General features: G+C 43.4%; 1 protein-coding gene across 7 annotated transcripts in view; it reads right to left on the reverse strand.

Moving 5' to 3' along the window:
* The window catches only part of PLEKHG5 (pleckstrin homology and RhoGEF domain containing G5), a 1098541-nt gene that overhangs the window by 351088 nt on the left and 727325 nt on the right, over positions 1–20128 (reverse strand). For all 7 annotated transcript variants that reach the window (XM_085608897.1, XM_085608896.1, XM_085608900.1 and 4 more), the window contains one exon: positions 5629–5758. In XM_085608897.1, the coding sequence (XP_085465023.1) occupies positions 5629–5758 (130 nt within the window). The remainder of the gene's footprint in view (positions 1–5628; positions 5759–20128) is intronic.

Raw genomic sequence — 20128 nt, forward strand, 5'->3', positions numbered from 1 at the left:
GCTAACACACAAAAGAGGGAGTGAGAAGTCTGTTCAGTGCTCTCCGTAAACGGGCAAACATACAAAGAGTACAAGACTGGGAAAAAAACAGCCAAACCTCATATGGAATTACCATACTTTTTTCTACCCACATAGGATCAGGAACCCTCGCCTACCAGGTGTAGTATGATTCATTAATGGGTTCCCCATTTAGCAATAGAAAGCAACAAAGTACTGCTGTTCACCCGTGACATGTTCTCCTAGTCATGCAGGATGTTATGCTCCTTACATCAGCATTTATGTTTTTCCTTTCTTAAACTTTCACACCTATTTCAAAGTTGTGTTTTGGGGAGCTAAGATGTTTTTTACTGGTGTCACTCTATCACATGATTAAGAAACAGGGGGTCGAGCAATGAGCCCTGCTACGCTTCTCTGTCAACAGGTGTTGGCACTTGAATACCGACCCTACGGGATCAGGGGCCTTCCTCAGGACTATAGATAGCTCATCAAATATTCTGAGACAGCGCCTGGTTTAGGGCATGTAATGCAAGTGCATTCAATTAATCATTTGGTTTTTCATACGATGGGGCAGCAGCAGTGGAAACATCCCTTTTAGTTAAACGAGTACACCTTGGGCACAACAGTGCAAGCCTCCCTCCTTCAGAGGACAAGTACAGCTACGGCAGTAATAGCACAAGCTTTTACCATCACGGGACATGCGCAAATCAGGGAGCAGTAGTACAAGCTTTGCTTTCTCACAAAGCAGGTAAAGCGTGGTAGTGGAAAGGCAAGCTTCTCTCTCTCACATGTCAGCAAGCGTGATTGGGCAGCAGGACAGACCTGTACAAGATTTCATGGATGACAGAACCTATAGACTTACGGCATGAGTGACAGAAAGGTTAAAGACAGATCTCTGGAGCAAGAGGAATGTATAAATGGATGAGTGAATGAATATGGGAGTACCATTCTCCCTAAAGTGATATTCCACGTCAGCATCCTGAAAGTCCTGCTGTTGCCACTCGGAGACCGGCTGTTTGTGCTGATTCTTTGGTTTTCCCCATATTGAGAAGCAGGTGTTAGCAAGTAGGTAGGTAATTGTTCTCATAGCAGCCCAGCCACACATTAAGTAACTTTGCTCTAGACAGACAGACAAGCGCCAACCTCTTTGAAAAGGTTTCAAATACATTCATACCAGGCGCTGCGCAGTCCCAGCCTCTGTGCTGCCTCTTCTTCAAAATGAAAAGGGCCGCCACTCCCAAGGCGGACTCTCTCGATTGCACACTATTCCTCTTACTTCCGCCATCATTTTCTTTCTTTCTTTTTCTCTCTCTCTGTTTTCATATCTTTCTCTTTCTCCTCCTCTCAACCTTTTTTGCCTCTCTCTCACCTACTCCAGGCCATGGTCTAATGATGAAACGTCAATTCTGTCATCAAAAACGAGTGCTGGTGTCCACCACCTGCAAATACTGGCACAAATTAAGAAATCTACTTGCCAAGTGTTGGCAGGTACAGCTGTTTAGAATAATTTATTACATATTAATATATTACACACCATTACAAATACTATGAAATGTTTTCTGCACTCCATAGTTTTGATGAGATACAAACGTATCTTGGTAACATCGGGGGCTGATCTTTTCTGCTGGAGTTCATTCACGTCCAGGATTGGTCGAGAAGGGTCGGATCCATGCTAGATTTTTAAAACACCCAGATGGAACAGATTCACATACAATTAGAGTAAAATGCAATAATTTACATATTCAATGGATGTCCTTAGACCAAGTCCTTGGATAAGTCCAGAGAGGCTTGGTACACTCACAAACATGCAAACCTAAACCCTATTTGCATGTTTATCAAAGGGCAAAAATAATTGGGTTCTAACTCCCAGATCCCCTTTAGGCTAAGTCCAAAGACCAAGTCCAAATGGCCCTCCAAAACCATCCTATCAGGACTCTTGTCTGAAAATGAGGTCTGGATGCAGCTCTCATACACCGTTGGGCACCCCTTACTGAAAAAGACTATGTTGGATAATGACCATGAGTTACCGGAAGCTTGAAGTTTCAAAGGGTGTTTGTGATTCTGTGTATATGAGGTGTGATCCCACAGTATGCGTTCTCTAGGTCGAATAATACTACTACAGTTTAAGCAAGTTTAATTAGCTTTTTCATCTGACTTTCAGGTGGTGTTTCAAGTATGGAAAATGCAAGCTGTTTTGCCAGCATGGCAATAACTATGGCACTTTCCTTGTCTGCAAAACTTTAAGAAAGATGTATGACTGAAACGAAGAGCTTACAGGCACACATGCATGGAAAAACAACAGTATTATCAAGACCTATGTGGCACTGAGCTACATTAGGGGTAGCGAATGGGGGTAGATAAGCCCTCTAAGCAGTGGATCTATTGCTTATTTTGGGTTCCCCCTAACCATACTCTTAGAAAGTAAAATACCATATATCAACAATCAGTGGTCGTTATTCCACACCGGCGAACTTTGGAACTCACTACACTCCAGACAAACTCCAAAATCACATAATCTTCAAGAAAGCCATCAAACATGGCTGTTTAAAGCTTCAGATGTCAAACGATCCAGAGACAGCTAAATTACAACATCTACAATCGTTGATGGAGAGAGGAGGTCTAACGCACTGGTCAATCACTTGCCCATCAGGTAAGTTCAAAGGTGCATAACGCATAGTCTATCAATTCTCATACACCCTAGAAACACTGACATGCATAACAGCAGTGGTACATTCAATGTACCATGAAGAGACCATGTGTTAGGACCTTGTGTACAACATCTTACTCTTCCCAACAGGAACCAATGGAAATAACACACATCTCCAGCCACATATTCAGAGCCGTCCATCAACAAAGACTTGAGATAGTTTGAGTGCCATGATGCCACAATATTTGCAGTTGTGATATATACATATTGCTAGACCCAGCGGTTTCTGGCTGGTTGGGACGCATCAAAGCCAGACAGAATCCACCTAGATAGGATGAGTACGATACATGTGTCCGATAACCTGTGCTCACCCTTGGGTAGCTTGGCACAGAGCAGTCAGGCTTATCCTCAGGGTCAAAGTGTAAAGTATTGGCACAACACCACCCTCGCAACACACTGGTTACACTACAAAAAGACTCACCATCTTAGGTCTTTATATTACACACTCAATGAAATCAAAATGACAAACACACTGGATATATGCTTTACAATTATATGAAATTGTCGAACTATCCCATTAGCAGCAGAACGGCATGAACATATATGTACTATTCATAAGTATTCGCTTACCCCATTATCCCCTCAGCCTTGTAAACAACATAAACCCATGTGCGTAATTCCCGAGGTGTCAGAAACATATTTTCCCGCTGATCAGAGGTATTCCATTTTCTCACTAACACATTAGCATATGCCACGACATTCCCAAAATTGTATATCCCGTACAGTTGTAATGGTCAAGAAAACACAGGTTTTGACTACACCTCGTGACCCAGCATATCAGCCACTCAAAGTACACCAGCCAATGATACACGTTGCACCTTCTAATAAGATTGTCGGGGCCACCTCAAGTGGAAGGAAATAGTTACTTTGTTTCGTCCCTCCAGATCCAGGCATTTAGCGGGACGTTCACTAGTGCGGGATCACTATCTCCCCCATAGGCAAAAGACTGTGACTCTGGAAGCTGGGGCGATACCAAATTGGAGAAAACAAATCCCCTCAGGCAGAGGTACGAGCTGCAGTTGCTCCAAGCAGCCAGCCGTGGGTGCACACAAGGCAAAACGAGACCCCCTTGGGTATAGTCACGATATTCTCAACAACTGAGTACTTAGTGGAGTGGGTCCGGGAAGAAGGAGCCGTTGACCTTGGATAGCGGCTTCGATGTCAGGCACTGTCGGCCTCCCGATCTGGAGGTCAGAAACAGTCTAGGCTTTCAGCTTGGGTCCCTGGGACTCTGCAAACTTCCCCCAACACCCATCGGACACCACACGCTATGAAGTGTGAGCTAGCATAGGTTTCTGGTTGCAAGCACAGGTCCCTCGGACTCAGCAAACGTCCCCAGCATTCCTTCAACTCCTCAAGTTCTGGCACCAGAGGTGAACAGCTGATCTTTACAAACACACTCCTCTACACATTGTGATTGCGGTGTATGTCAGGATGGTCCTTGTCCCAACAGAGGATCACTTCCACCTGTTTCAGCCACACCCTGCACTGTCCTTACGATCTCATGGAATTGGGGAGATCCTTTCTGTCCCTCGGATCTCGTGGACAGGAGGCCAGCCAACCGGCCCTTCAAGAGTGCTTAGGGACCCAGGCCACAACAGCTGGAAATTAGCTGCTGGCGAGCAACATCCAGGAAAAATCCATCAAGTGATAGTGCCCTTCTTGGAGCATGACAAGCCCCAGACCGCCACAAGTCTGTGGATAATCCAGTTGCTGTCGCTCCTGCTCCAATGGTTCCTCTTGTCGATGTCCCAGCATCGAACCAGCATAGTATGTTTCCAATCCCAAAAGCATCCCTAACTTCAGAGGGCAGAATCCCAGTAGTTATACCCTCAATGGTCTTTGAAGATGAGATTAGTTCAAAAAGATACATTTGAAATGCACAGGCCCTTTTAAAACGTTGTCCTGTCTGACATCCTACCCATGGACGCTTGATCAATATGTTTATTGGGGCCAAGAATCTGCCACTTGGAATGCCGGTGCCAATTCCACCCCGTCGTATCCATCCCAGGAAGGTTGCTCAGAGTCAGAGGGCTGCAGTTTCCCTGGAGCCCCTAGTTTATGGCCTTCTATCAGGAATTCACAGATGCAGCTGTCCCCCTCCCCAGCACACAGATGTGGATTGGCGACAGACTGACAGGCACACAGAGCCACAAGCACAGAAATGCCCACTTTCCCACAGTGGCATTTCCAGATTAGTAATGTCGAATCCACTCGCATAACCAGAGAAGATTCACCATTACTAACTCATCAATATCAAACACTATACTACTACACTTCTAGGAAGTACTGCTCAATAGCCTTTCCACTGATCCCCCAGATTAATCAATACGAGAAGCAAGCCCCACCGTACTGAACACACCATTTGGTGCCATTCACTACCAGTTCATGTAGCATACCCATGCCCTGCCTCTTACCAACAATGCACCCAGCCCCCAGGGAGTACTCCGATGTAGTGAGAGACATGCTATACCTTGGCAAGTAATTTTTTTAATGCCAAGCCGAATAACAGTAACTTGCACACACAGGCCCCGCCAGGGCAAACCTGTGGCACATTTTGAGAGCTACGTCCATGGGTGGCACAACCAGTGCTGCAGGCCCACCGAGGACCATTTGAGTTACATGCCCTAGGAATATGTCTTACCCCTGGACAAGGGACGTACAGCTAACTCAAATCAGTCAATCATGAATACACCAACCACCAGTGTGTATAGGACAAGCACCGTGCTTTGGCACCGAATGGCAGTGACAAAAGCGCTCAACGTCCTAAGTTTAGAACATAGATCATCAGAAAACCAGAAGGGACAAAAGCAAAACATTGAGGGAAAGAACCCTAAAACGGGCCATTTCCAACACATATACGCAACAATTTGGTAATATCTCACTTAAAATAATGAGTGAAGCATACAGGTTTTCTCAATTACCTTGTGGAGGCAAGTCAAAGCGGATGTGTCTGTCAAAGTGCATGGTGCTGTGGAATTTGCTGTCACATGACTCGCACAAGTTCAGTGGACTCTGGCGATTCAGCTGCTGGCAGTCTGCATGATGGCAAACCTGAAAAAGAGAATAACAAAGCAAAGGCTATCAGACTAGGGCCGCATCTGCAATGCATTGTACTAGTCGCAAACAATGTACATAGTGGCCACTTGCAAATAAGTTTTTTTGCAAAATAAAGTTATAGAAATTCAACAAGAAAATGCAAAGAGTATTCTGCTGTCCTTTCTTTTTTCGGAGTACAAGCCACTAGCCACCAAAAGGACACCATTTACAATATAGTGCTTACATTGGGTCTATGTGAAAACACCTACAGCCAAAACAAACCACCAAAATAATGAGTCAAATATTTAGGCTACAGAAATACATAATGTCAAAATATTGTCCTGCAAAAAGATTCCATAATCTATCCAGCTTGTTTCACGTGATTCGAAGACAGACAGAACCCACCTAGATAGGATGAGTACAATACACCTGTGCGATAACCTGTGCTCACCCTTCAGTAGCTTGGCACAGAGCAGTCAGGCTTATCCTCAGGGTCAAAGTCTAAAGTATTGGCAGAACACCACCCTTGAAACACACTGAGTACACAACAAAAAGACTCAACATCTTATGTATAAAACACTGGTCTTTATTTTATACACTCATTGAAATAAAAATGACATATACATTGGATATATGCTTTACAGTTATGTGCAATTGTCGAACTCTCCCATTAGCAGCAGAACGGCATGAACATATATGTGCTAGTCATATGTATTCACTTGCCCCGTTATCACCTCAGCCTCATAAGCAACATAAACCCATGTGCATACTTCTCCGGGGTTTCCCAAGCCAAGCAATCCCTCCCACGTCAAAAGCGACAGAAAAATATTAGCAGGCTGTTCAGAGGTGTTCCACTTTCCCGCTAACACATTACCATTCCCACGACATTCCCAATATTGCATATCCTGTACAGTTGTAATGGTCAAGAAAACACAGGTTTTGACTACGCCTCGGGACTCAGCCACTAAAAATAAACCAGCCAACGATACACTTTGCACCTGCTGGTGACACCTTGATAAGATTGTCGGGACCACCCAAAGCAGAAGGAAACAGTTATTTGGTTTCATCCCTCCAGGCATTTAGCGGCACCTTCACTAGTGTGGGATCATTATCGCCCCCGTAGGCAAAATACTGTGACACCAGAAGCTTGGGCAATACCAAATTGGAGAAATGTTTCTCCTCAGGCAGAGGTGCGAGCTGCAGTTGCTCCAAGCAGCCAGCCGTGGGTGCACACAAGGCACAACAAGACCCCATTGGGTCTAGTCACGATATTCTAAAAAACTGAGTACTTTGTGGCATGGGTCCGGGGAGAGGGACCCAGTGACCTTGGATGGAGGCTATGATGTTGGGCACTGTTGTCCTCCCGATCTGGAGTTCAGATCGGGTATGAGTTGAATAGCTAACACTACTGTAGGCATCTTTTGGAGCAAGGTATTGTGGTGGGATTCGGAGTATTTAAACGTTTTTGTAGATAGTTATTTTAGAATATCTTTATTTTTGCAGCCAACAATCCAGGCTTTATTTTGTGTGATGTAAATTGTCATATTTTATACTTTTGCAAAATACCCACATCATACCAAGATTTCTGCTGCTGCACACTAGGTTTTTCTGCGTAGCTGTATGGACTAAAGTTTTAGGTTAAACCCTATCAGATAGCATAGCTATCTGGTTTGCTAAAGACATCTTGGGGACATTCGGAAAGGTTCCCAGGGAATGCATTCCGTCCATTGCTTAACATTGGCTTTGTGGTTGCTTTTTATTTGCTGGTTTTATTTGTTTTAGGCTGTCCAGCTCCAGTTTGTACCCTTCCGTGGAGCATACCCCATTACTGAATTCTTCCATTTGATTGCTTTCTGTAAACAGGCCTTTCAATCTTGATCTTACCCTATCACATTTGCTGTGCATTCAAAGATAGAGGACAAATGTCAGCCTTTGTCTTCTGAGGGAGCCTAGTGTTTACATTTCTTTCTCTGACTTAAACTTGAGATGATTTATGTAACAATCTTAGTGTGAAAGAAAGGCTTTTTTTTCCAGCACACAACAATAAAATGTCTGTAAATGAACTGTGTAGATATTTCAGAATATATCAGAATTAGAAAAGTACAAATTAAGCACTTTTTCTGTAATTCTGAAGGGTGATTGAAACAAATATTTTAATACGATCAAAACAAACCAATACACTAGGTAATGACATTGCCACACATTATCGTTTGTGCAATATATACTTTTCTCAGTCAATCTGTATGTCTCTGCAAATGTAATGGTCATTTCAATTGAAACAGTACTGTCTGTATTGCAGTGCACGACCACACCATGCATATTCCACTTGCTGCCAATCCACTCTACACCACTTCGTACTACTGCACTATACTCTGCACCATTCCACTCTACGCCACTCTGTGTCACTGCCCTCTACTCTGCACTACTCCACTCTATGCCACTTCACTCTACTCGTATCTACTTTACTTTGCCCTCCTCTATGGCACTCTATGTCACTTTACTACTCCAATTTGCACTACTCCACTGTATGCCACTCAACTGTATGCCACTGCACTTTGCGTTTTGCAGTCTATGCTGCACTACTCCACTCAATGCCACTGCACTCTAATCTGCACTACTCCACATAACTCTGCAAAACTGCGCTCTATGCCACTGCACTCTACTCTGCACTCTACACCATTGCACTTGACTCTGCATGACTACGCTCTGGACCACTGCACTCTACGCCACTGCACTCTAGGTTATCTAGTCTACTCTGCACCACTCTAATCTATGCCACAGCATTCTACGACACTACGGCAAGCTAATCTACGCCACTCTACACTACTCCACTATATGCCACTCTTCTCTTTGCCACAAATTTTTAGCCATGATGAACAGCAGCCACGCTGGTGTTCAACACGGCTACATGGCAAAGCTAGTACCTCTTGCACAGGCGAGACCTATTGGCTTTGCCAATGCTTGTTTTACCAAGCAACCACACTGGAAGGTTTGGCAAGCAAGGTATATAGAAAGAGATATTTTTTACCTAGGGTAAGAAGGGAAGCTGAGACAAAATGATAAGATCAATTGAGAAACGGTTTTAGGCACACTTGCGGTGACGTTATTTTACCAGTTCATACAGTAGTAGACTACCATACTATGATCATTGTCCTAGAAGAAACTAATTTATGTAATAAAAAGATCAACCTGAACATCTAAGATAGGAGTGTGGCTGTAGGAAGATGTGCTGTTACTTAAAACTTTACACATCAGTAACCAGGTAACTTGTATTTTTCCCCAAATATGAGAAGCTCTATTTTTCTGCCACAGAGCTTCAGAAAATAATTTTGCATTCATTTACACCTGCCACTCAGGTGGGATCTCAAAGGCAGAGAAGCAGAATGAATGGAAATATGAACACACAAAAATGATTGCATATCTTTAAAATTAAAAAAAGAAAAACTGTCTGAACATCCCGATTGGTCAAGCTTGGAAAAAAAACATAGATATTAAAACACGCCGAACCCTTAGGTACTCCCTTTGACACATATTTCAGCTGATCCAGCATCAAGCCACCCATTGGATAAACAGGAGTAACCTTTTCATAGTTTGACTAGATGAGGTTGTGGTGTCGGATAGTTAATTATGTCGAATGCTGTAGAGATGTCCCTTAAATAAGAGCACGGCCACCCATCGCATCAAGAAGCAGTTCATCGATAAGTGCAGTGAACACTGACAGTTTTCTATGTTTCGTCCTGAAGTCATCCTAGCAAAGATTGGAAAGATGATGCCAGTGTAGAAAGAGTTGCAGCTGTTCATTTGTTTTCTACAGGAGGGAAGCTTAGATGCAGGTCAAAAATCTGAACTCTTAAACATCGAGAGATGGTTTTGTAAAGAGAAGTGAGGACAATATTTAAGATAATGATTAAGTAAAGTTTTCATTAATTTAATAGTCAGTTTGTTTATCATTTTGATCATCCTCCATGATATTAGTATAAGGAGTTTATATGCTCAGCCATTTGCGTGGCAACTGCTGAGAATTTCCATAACTGAAGCTTAGAGGCTTGATTAGTGTCTTTTTTTAATCAGAAAAAGTCCAAATATTGTTATCCGAAAGAGTTTTGTAAAACAAAAAAAAAATATATATATATATATATATATATATATATATATATATATATATATATACACATACACACACATACATTCCCAAAGGTGACCTCCACTCCACGATCACAGATTGAGACGCACTCTGGAGAAATAAGTTTTAAAGTTTAATTCGCCACACGACTACTACCCGGACAGACGCATTTCGGCTGCACGCCTTCCTCAATGTCGGTTGGATCAACAGAAACGCCATATTTAAAATACAATTCAATTCATTGTAAACACAGAGAAAGGAAACCACAATTCATTCAAATCGTGAACAGAGAAAACAGCCATATTTCTTTTAATTTTTTTTATTTCAAATACTTTATTGATTTTCACAAGGGCAAACAGAAATACAGTAACAGGGTTAATATACGGTCTAGGGCAAGGTTATACAAGTATAAACATATAGTGATAAAATAATCGTGCCTGTTTGGGTAAACTTAGTCTGACCCCACGTAAACTGTAGTAAAAAGAAGTTAAGGAAGGTAATAGAAAGAAAGAAGGAAAGAAAAGAGAGGAAAAGGGAAAGGAGAGCGGCAGCTATCCAGCTTTATCAGTCACTTCTAAACATACTATGCATATGTTGGCACAAGAGCAGCTCGGAATTGGTATGCCCCATCTACATCCGCAGCCTAGTGCAGGTAAACACTGGTTAGTTACAGGTGAGTACAGTTATTGGAGCGTTACATCGGTGACGGATCAAACCTGTTGATCATGGTGGTTCGTAAGAGTCTAGAAACGTATCCAAAGAGTTCCACAACCTCCTGGATGAAGATTTCCAGGGAGAGTTATGTAACGCAATGTTATCCGCCCCTCTGAGATAGGTGATCCAGTTTATCCATCCTTTATATGATGTTTTGCTCGTGTCCTTCCAGTTGGCAAGAACCAATTTCACTGCTGATGTCAGTAGTAGGTCTAGCAGATCTTTATCAGAGTCAGATCTCAGGTTTGTGTTCATAAAGACTATAGGTAGGGTTGAGAAGTCTTTGATCAGAGTATACCCAAACAGACCATAAAAAAAAAAGACATATTTCTGTGCAGGCTCAGTACCACAATGTTTCTGCATGGTTTAAATTCATCTACTTTACTCCACATTGTCTATCTATTACTTCATAGATATTCATAGATTATTTGTTTTCAATACATCAAGACAGATATATAATTCCTCTCTTCATTCTTATTATTTGTATCCACCAAGATGAATTACATTTCTATTTCATGGAGATCGCTGTTGCCAATCTGGCCCTGTATGGACTTCCCTAACCTTCAGGCCCATTGCAAGCAAAATAAAACAAAACAACACACAACACACACACACACACACACACACACACACACAATAATTTAAAGACATGGATTAACAGATGAATGGAGATATAAATGTTAATATAGATTCAAACTCCTTTATGTCATAGATTTTCAATTAACAGCTTAAAATGCCCCCATTTTTTTTTAATACGTGGCTTCTTTTTGTGCAGTCTAAGTAACTGCTATTTCCACCCATTTCTCCGTGATGTGTTGCACATTTTCTTTACTCCTTCCCATAAATATCTTACGAGTTTGTATTAAGGATAATGCCAATAAACAAATTCAGGATATTTATAAAAATCCAATTCTTATAATGTCATAAAAAGCTGAAACTGGCTGAAAAGTATGAAAAGCAGTATGAGGGGAAAAAATCGCCCAAAGCACTGCATAAAGTAGTTATGCCAGTTCACAATGCCAACATTTCAAAACACTTTAGCGAACATTAGATTGTTTCATAAGTGTATTTAGTACATTTTGATATGTCATAGAATTTGATAAATATTTCCAACTGTGTCATTAACACTAAAGTTTTTTATTTGACTTATTTCTCTAAAGTAAGAGAGTTTACTGGAAAATAGCAATTATATAATAACTACTAGTGCAGGATATAATCAAGGAGACTCCAATCATTACCACATGTACCAAAATTCAAGGACAGTTGGTCACCTAATAAAGTCCATTAATAAAATTCTGAAATCAGGGACATCCCACCCTCCTTGACTACAGGGGGAGTTCCGTGAAACGTACGGCCTACTGAGGCATTTTATAACCCCATATAAAGCGGTTGGTGGTGGAGTCAATGTGTTTAAAGAATATGAGAGGGATCACCACTGGTATGACTCTAAACAGATAAACGCTGGTAGAATTAACATTCCGATTATATCAGAGTTACCCATTAAACTTCCAGGCAAATGATTCTTTGCGCGTTGTAGTTACAGTTTCTCTTTGCAGTGGTTCATCGTTTTGTTCACCCTCAGATTCAGCCTTATAAGGGATTGTGACCATCAAGTAAATCGCTTAATTAACAAATCCATTGACCTTGTTCCTCTGTGCCATTTTATATGTTGTTAGAGTCATCTGAAATTAAAGAGTACAGGGAAGCAGCATCAAATAAGCTTGTGATCCCCTTCAATGAAGTTTGGTGAAAGTAGTATCAATGAAATGGAGATAATAGAATGTATTTATATCAAGCGATTATTCAGTTAGTCTAGCATACTATAAAAATTGGTAATCATTTGATTCTCTTAATGTACTGAACTTTAACTTATAAATACAGTCTTTTTAAGTTTTTGTATTTTAGACAATTATACATTCGCTTGCCAGCTGTAGCCATTAAGGATGAGAATCAAGGTATATTCATTAATGGCAATACAACATTAACGGGCACGATCTGTGTCATCCCAAGGCCATATTCAGGGCCGGACTGGAAACAGCAACAATCCCTGGCAGTTTGCTGCTCAACCGGCCCTGGTGGGGGCAGGGGGTTGCTAGTAAGAAGCACCGCTCCGCTTTTCTTACAGGGGGGCGATATTGCAGCACTGCTGCAAAACTGGCCCAAAGTGACAAAACCGCCCCCCACCCCACCAGGGTAAAGCAGGTGCCCGCTAGGGCCAGTCCGGCCAAGGCCATATTATCACAGCGGTTGTGGGTGTGTATTACATTTGGGCCTACTGCACGTAGAGTCTCATCCATCTGCCACGGGGTGTGAACAACAATGAGCTCCAAACACATCAGTCTAATGAGTCAGCTTACCATTTTTTCCAAAATATTTTTGTTTTGTTGTGCAGGGGCTGGCCCAGTTTCTGGCATGCACCTGGAGCGTGATGAATATTTTCTATTTATTTAACACAGGTTTTCTTTAACACATTGTTTGTATCAAGTACCATTTCATAGACGTTTGCTGTTTCATCTAAAAGATACATTGCCTCTCAACAAGCGCTAATGACCAAGCGGGGTGCTGTGCACTTTCCAAAGTAGCAGTTAAAAAATCTTAACAAAGTCTGGATTTGCTCTCTCAAACATCTCACATAAAGACCTCAGCTGTATTCCAGTTCGCTGGGATTACCACCCATGGAAAGCAGACACTTCCAATAAGGATTCTACCACCGCTACTCGAGTTCACTGCTTTGGTGGCAACTAACAACTCCATTCTGGTAGCCGTTTGATTCTGATAATTTTTTCTAACAATCACAAAGTCCCAATGCTGCCCAACTTCTTGCTGTGCAGGCTTTAAAACAGATTTTAGCCATGTGACAGAAAATGCACGTTACAATTTAATAATACGATAAGTGCCTGCCGAATGAATTTGCCATTCCCACTTTGATGATGTTGGTTCCTGTCACTCTCTTGGTGCTTGTGCAGGAACACGGCTCTCCAGTAACCGCCGTGCGCATGCAATCTTCATTTATAGATTAAAGGACAAAAAAAATACATTAAGAGCCAACGTCCATCCGACCTGGAGAGGGACGGGTTTACTACAGTAGAAAACAAACCCTCTCCTCTCTAAGGAGGGGAGGTTATTTTTAAGATGGGTGCTTTAAAAGTGGCAATTAGGCAGAAGCTAGAGAGCCCTGGGACTCCAAACCTCACACTGCATTAAGGGGACACTGCCCATGAATAAGGAGATCTTTACTACTATAACACAAACCTTTCAAACAGGGCAACTTTTAAAGACCACTTACATTCTTTAGGCCAGATGTTTGTGTAGAGTTGCCTGTTCTACAGAACGAAGTCAGGCAACAGGCCTCACGGGTCCCTGCCAGTGGCGGCTCCTCCATAGGGGCGTTTGGGCGTCGCCCTACTGCTTTCTCGCAGTGCGAGAAGCAGAATCATAAAATGGTAAAAACTACCATTTTATGTTTCTGCTTCTCGCACTGCGAGAAAGCAGAGTGCCTGGTTGGGGGCAGGAGGGGGGGCGGTTGTGCTCGAGGACAGGGGGGGGAGTGGCTTACCCACTGTTGTGGGTACTGACTGTTTGGTCGGCCCCTGGAGCCGACCAAACAGTCAGTACCCACATCAGTGGGTAAGTCACTCCCCCCCTGCCCTCGAGCACGACCGCCTACTCTCCCTTTTAATCTATGTAGGAGAAAATGGCGCGGCTGGGGCGCTCTCCCCTGCGCCTCACCAGTCACAACGCTGCCATTACAGCGTTGTGATTGGCAGAGGGGAGGGAGGGAGGCTGTCTTTCCAGATAACGAGGAGACTGGAGAGCCGCAGGAATTGCTGCAGGACGGCGGGAGTCGACTCTGGAGTCAGAACCATCCAGAAGGCAAGCTGAGTAAGTTACTTTTAATTTTATATATTATTTTTAATTAAACCCCTCCCGCCTCCCCCATACCTCCCGCGACGACCCCATTTTCCAGCCCCCCATCCCCCTCCGTAATGCCGTCCGCGACTGCCCCGTAATCGCACACAGTACTGCTGCTGCACACAACGGACCTCTGCAGGTAGTCTATGTGTGGCTGGCCCTTGTGTGTATTTGGAATTGGAGGCACATGATCACACACAGCTTCTGGCCAATCACCCCTGTAATCGCACTTAGTACTGCAGCTGCACACAACGGGCCTCTGCAGGTAGTCGATGTGTGGCTGGCCCATGTGTGTATTTGGAATTGGACCACAATCTATAAAATCACAGACATTTTGCATAACCTCGTTAGCAGCTGGGTCTCTGTTATATTTTTGTATTTTGTTTTAGCCTTCATTAATGGTGCAGAAAAAGGAGTCTGCACTGTTTGCCTTTTTGGGTCATCCTCAGGCATTTGACCACGCATGGTCACAGAATAGCTTTTTGCTCAAAATCAGTTCATAGGGAAGACGGTAAGGCTGTGAGTAATATCATATAAATAATGCGAATAAAACAAACACAGCTGAGCGTATGCAGAAAGTGTGGGCCAGTGTGTGGACGGGAAACAAGTTCATTTTGAAGAGGTCCCTTGCTTTAAATGTGCCTCCGCTGCTGCGTGAAGGGGGCTCGGGACAAAATAGTTTTAGTAATGGTGGTGCTTCATGCGGCTGAACAGACAACAGATCGCCTGCTACCAGAGAGATAAAGTGAAGCTCGTCATAATGAGGTTATTAGCCAGCCACGTGGGTGACACCAAACTCCCTCTTGCCTACTTCGGTTCAAGGCCATTTAAAATAACTGTGGTTAAAACTTCACTTCTTGCACTGGTGTGATGCCTACTGCATTTCATATCGTCACAAGCCCATTACATCCATGTTGGTCCTGGCAGTTTATTCTGATAGTTCAACTGTCCTAAGAGATTTATTGAGATGTTGGGGCATTTTTGTGCTTCTCCTCTAACAAATACTCTTACGTGTGGTAAAACTATGTTTTGCTGTGTAAGCAGCTGAAGGGGACAGTGGAGTTATGAGTTGACTATTTCACATTGTTGCATAAATTCGTTTTACACCACGTTTAGGTAGACCTCAGTTCAGGTAATCCATTTTAGTGGATGGGAAACGTGTAGAGGTGTTACCGGCCTAGGGGTATAATCAGACCCTGAAGTTGACAGACACCTCGCACACCTCATCTACAGTCTTAACACCGTTGCGGTGACTTCCAGGATTCAAGGGCAGTTTTAGGAAATGCTATTGGGCACTCAAGTCACACAAACAATAGGGGTGAGGCCATTTCCTTAACTTTTGCACCCTATCACTTCATTAACCTTCTTGCTTGCTCAAATATGCTTGAAAATGCGCCATTTGCCCACTCTTTTTTCTAAATTTTCTCGGGGGAGAACCCCCTAAACCCCCCTTAAGCTTGCCGCGGTGCTCTCCAATGCACATTTTACGCCTCACTACTTTCAAATGTCACCAGCCGCCACTGGTCCCGGCTCTCTCTTCATGAGACACTAAGGGCCTGAGTACGAGTTTGGCGGTGCGGGACCACCATACCGCCACCCTGCTCCCGCACTGACAAACTTGTGTGCGCACTGCCTGCCAGATTATGACTTTTTCAGTCACTGGCGGGCAGTTTTTTGGCGTTCCCACGGTGGTGCTTATGAAATAGGCACCGCAATGGGAACGCCAAAGGCAGTATCCGCACAGCATGGACTGGTGCAAGTTCATGCCTGGCAGGTACTGGGGTGCACAACATATGCCCCCCTGCATGCACCCTATCCCAGAGGGAAAAGGGACCATCGTAGGGCCCTCTTAGTTTCCTCTCCACCACGGTTTTCATGGAGGAAGAACCGCCATGGAAACCGTGGAGGAGACTAAACTCATAATATGATTGGTGGGACTGCGGCAGTCACGCAAAGCATATTGCGGCCGCAAGACCGCTGGCGTTTGCGGCGATGCATTGGCGGTCCAACAGCCCAACTTGTAAAGGTGCGGTCAGACAGCCGGTGTGGCGGTATCTGGACCACCATGCCACCGTGAGTCTGGCGATTCGTGGACTGCCCGACTCATAATCAGGCCCTAAGTAGTCACATCGTGGAACTTCACAGGGGGTGTGAACCGTGAAGCAGTATGTGGAATCCTACAAAAAAAATTACAATCGACTATGCTTTGTACCGAAAGGTCAACTAGCCAAACACCTTTAAGCCACCTGCTTCACAGTGTCATCGAGGAACACGCTGATCCCCAAAGCGAGACAGAAACTAATGATTATTAGACTGGATTTTTTTATACCAAAATACATAATGAGGCATTCAAGAATCATACACAAGACCACGAGTCTTACGGAGATGCCAACACGAGGTCTCCACGCACTGCGTTTATAGAATTGCATTTCATTCTCTATGACCAGTCTCTAAATGAGCTATGACAGTCGGTGCTTCTTATGAAAGTATCATTTTAACATGGTCTTCCCAATGCAAGGTTATTGAGCACAAGAATCAACTCTTGTCCCCAGATCTGCTTTCAGTTAGCTGCTACACTAAGAGGCACCCAGTGGCAGGGCAGCAGCTTGGAAGAGAGCCACAGGGACACATGGGGCTGCAGGAAGACGGGTATGAGGAACAATAAAATGGCAGCATCTTAAAGAAGCGAGCATTGACAGTCATACGGAGTAAGCAGATGGTACAAGGCGAGCACAGGCAGGGGCAGGAAGGCAAGCAGTAGAATCCTGGGATGAGAGCTTATGGGAAGGGTCTCCTTCAATGTCTCCTTTCCATCCGCTCGCTGGAGCTTTCAGCACAGCGTTAAGCCTGCGACTACTATTTCTGAGACTAGTAGTTATACACAGAACAATCTAGATAGATAGACAGACAGACAGCCAGACAGACACTGTCTTGGCATGACAGAGTATGAGCGCAAGGGCTCTCAGACCACTTTAACTCGTACAGGTAAAACGTCTTTTGCTTTACTATTGTATTTACATACAATGCATACTTGTGTGAATGAGTAAGCAGAGCACAGAATCATGCCTTCACTGTGAGAACACATTCAGAGTGGATATCAAAGCACTTTCAGGGCTGACACAGCTAACTTGAGCACCACCAACCGGCTATGAAGTGGTGACTGGACTGTTTTAGGTGCTGTCATGCACTTGTGTACCCCCCTGCCCCCCTCAGTCGCCACACTTCCCTTTCATGACCTAATTACAAACCCACAGACAAAGATGGAAATGCAAAAATGCAGAAATGCTTAGAACGGGAGGTCAGAGATGACTGTTCAGATGGAACCAACAAATACTGAACAGTAATAAGACAGTAAGCAGATTATTGACTGGCTGAGTTACAGAACAGTTCAAAGTGGATGGTTGAAACGAAAGATAAAACTGTAACTAAAATCTGAGGACTCCAGTCTACAAGATGTCTCAGTGTGGGATAAAGCTTGGCCGTAGTCTTCCCATGCCCTGACTTCACGCAGACTGTCAGGTTTATAGATCTTCTCACTGAGAGCAAATACCTGTCCAAGAGTCTGATATGAACACCTATGTTGGGAGAAACTGAAAGCTGGGTCACCATACGCCAACCTGCCAGGGGTGACCGAGAAGCAAGCAGCTATATAAGACTCCATCCAAACCAGAGCAGCGACACTCATGCAGACCGTAGCTGGTGGAATATGTTAAAAACTCCCAGTTAGAACCACACCCCAGCGGCAATTCAGTTCATGGTGTGACCATATCAACTTTGGTATATAGAACTATAGGTCTAAAATATATTCATGAAATACCAACTAATGGATTCATGGAAATCCGCAGTGCCTATTGCACTGGCTGTGGAAATTTAAATAACGCCTTGGTATTAACAATAAAAGCGATCCGTGTATGTTTAACATTGCACATGTTGAGTTCACTGAAATACCGCTCAGCATAAAGAAAAAAAACAAAGAATAATAGTGTGCTGTTTATTTCTAGCTCTGGCCTAGAGACCGCTTTCATTGATTTGCTAGCCCCCTCATTTTCCCCCAAACAAATACATATATTTGTGTATCTTTATACAGACACACACCCCGCCACCCCTCCTCCGTATAGCTAGGTGTTGAAATGAGATAGAAACTAACATTTAAAAACTGAAAAAAACACTGAAGTTGGCCAGTCACAGTTTAGTGAGCTAACTATCATTTGGCACTCCTGTCATGCAGTGCGTATGACCTCACATATTACATCGCTTGTACCATGCTATATTTATTACATCTTCCTCCACCTTTCCCCTCTTTATCAAGGCATCCTTGTGCATCCAAAAGGCTGAGGGTTCCAAAGCGAAGGCAAGTAGAGCAGGCCAAAGACTGCATTCTTGCTTAGTACTGCCCACACAGAGGGACAGAATATAATAATGTCCATGTAGTAATTCTGTCAATGCAAGTGTCATGGGAGCCTGACCAATCTTTAGACTAGAAATATGAACAACTGTTCCACCAAGTTAAAGGCCTTATCGCATTTCACAAAGAAATGGTCATCATTCAGTCCTCTATTTAGATGTCTCTAGGCAGCATTGTAACCATAGAAGGGTCAGCCTGGTGGCCATTTGGTTAAACATCCTTGACACAAGTTCACCAGTTTCTCCATTAACCTCAGTATTTGTCTGACCAAGAGTGTGGCGAAGGCTTTCGTCATGAGAATTTAGGTAGGGTGGTATGAAGCACACCTGCCCGTGGGTTTGTCCTCCTTATGTATTAGGCTCATTCTGACCATTATCATGTCTTCGGACTTCACTCCATCCTCTAGCATATTTTGAACGGCCTTAGATGTGACATGACCCAAATGGGTAGTTTAAAAAACTTTTTTAAATGCCATGCTATTCAGGCTGGGGACTTTCCAGAGGGGAGCAAAAGGAGACATGAACCAAGACAATAAGCAAATATTCTGCTGTTAGGAGTATGCAAGGGAGAATTATAGGTATCAAAGGAGTGAGCAAAGGACAAATGGGCAAGCTCTGTACCGGAAACGGATATGACTGCCAGGAATGTGTGCCCTTCTTACTGGCATACATCCTACACCATCGCAAATGTTTCATTTTGTATGACTTAATCAGTGAGGTCATCAATGATGCCATCCACGATGCTCACCAGTGACATCAGGGACAAAACAGTTCTAAAGATGACATGACAATGTGATGCTCTTAAATTCTTACATTCGTTTATTGTGGGCGATAATTAACTGTTTTATGGCCTTTTCTTCTTGCTTTTCATTCTTTACCCTAAAGCTAGACTTTCAAGAATACCGTTCATAAGTGAATCATTTTCAAAGTCACAAAGAGCCTTTTCTCCATCAGTAACTTTTTTTAATGAGTGGCTTTAGCAGTTCTTAGCAAATGCTTTTATTAATATTGGTTCAAGGTGTCCTGCTACCTGGCAGTTGTTTTAACAAAGGGTATAGGTTTGCACGATAAATGAACATAGGCATTATTGTCGTGAAGTGTATGCGTTTGATTTTGTGAACAGCACATTTTAAAAGTGGGTCTCTCTTGGTGCCAAAGCGTCCAAATTCTAAGCTGCCACCAGAAAAGGAGTGAATGGATTTTTTCTGAGTATGCAATAAAATAGTCATTCC

Source organism: Triturus cristatus, chromosome 1_2, assembly GCF_964204655.1.
Source record: "Triturus cristatus chromosome 1_2, aTriCri1.1, whole genome shotgun sequence".
NCBI lineage: Eukaryota > Metazoa > Chordata > Amphibia > Caudata > Salamandridae > Triturus > Triturus cristatus.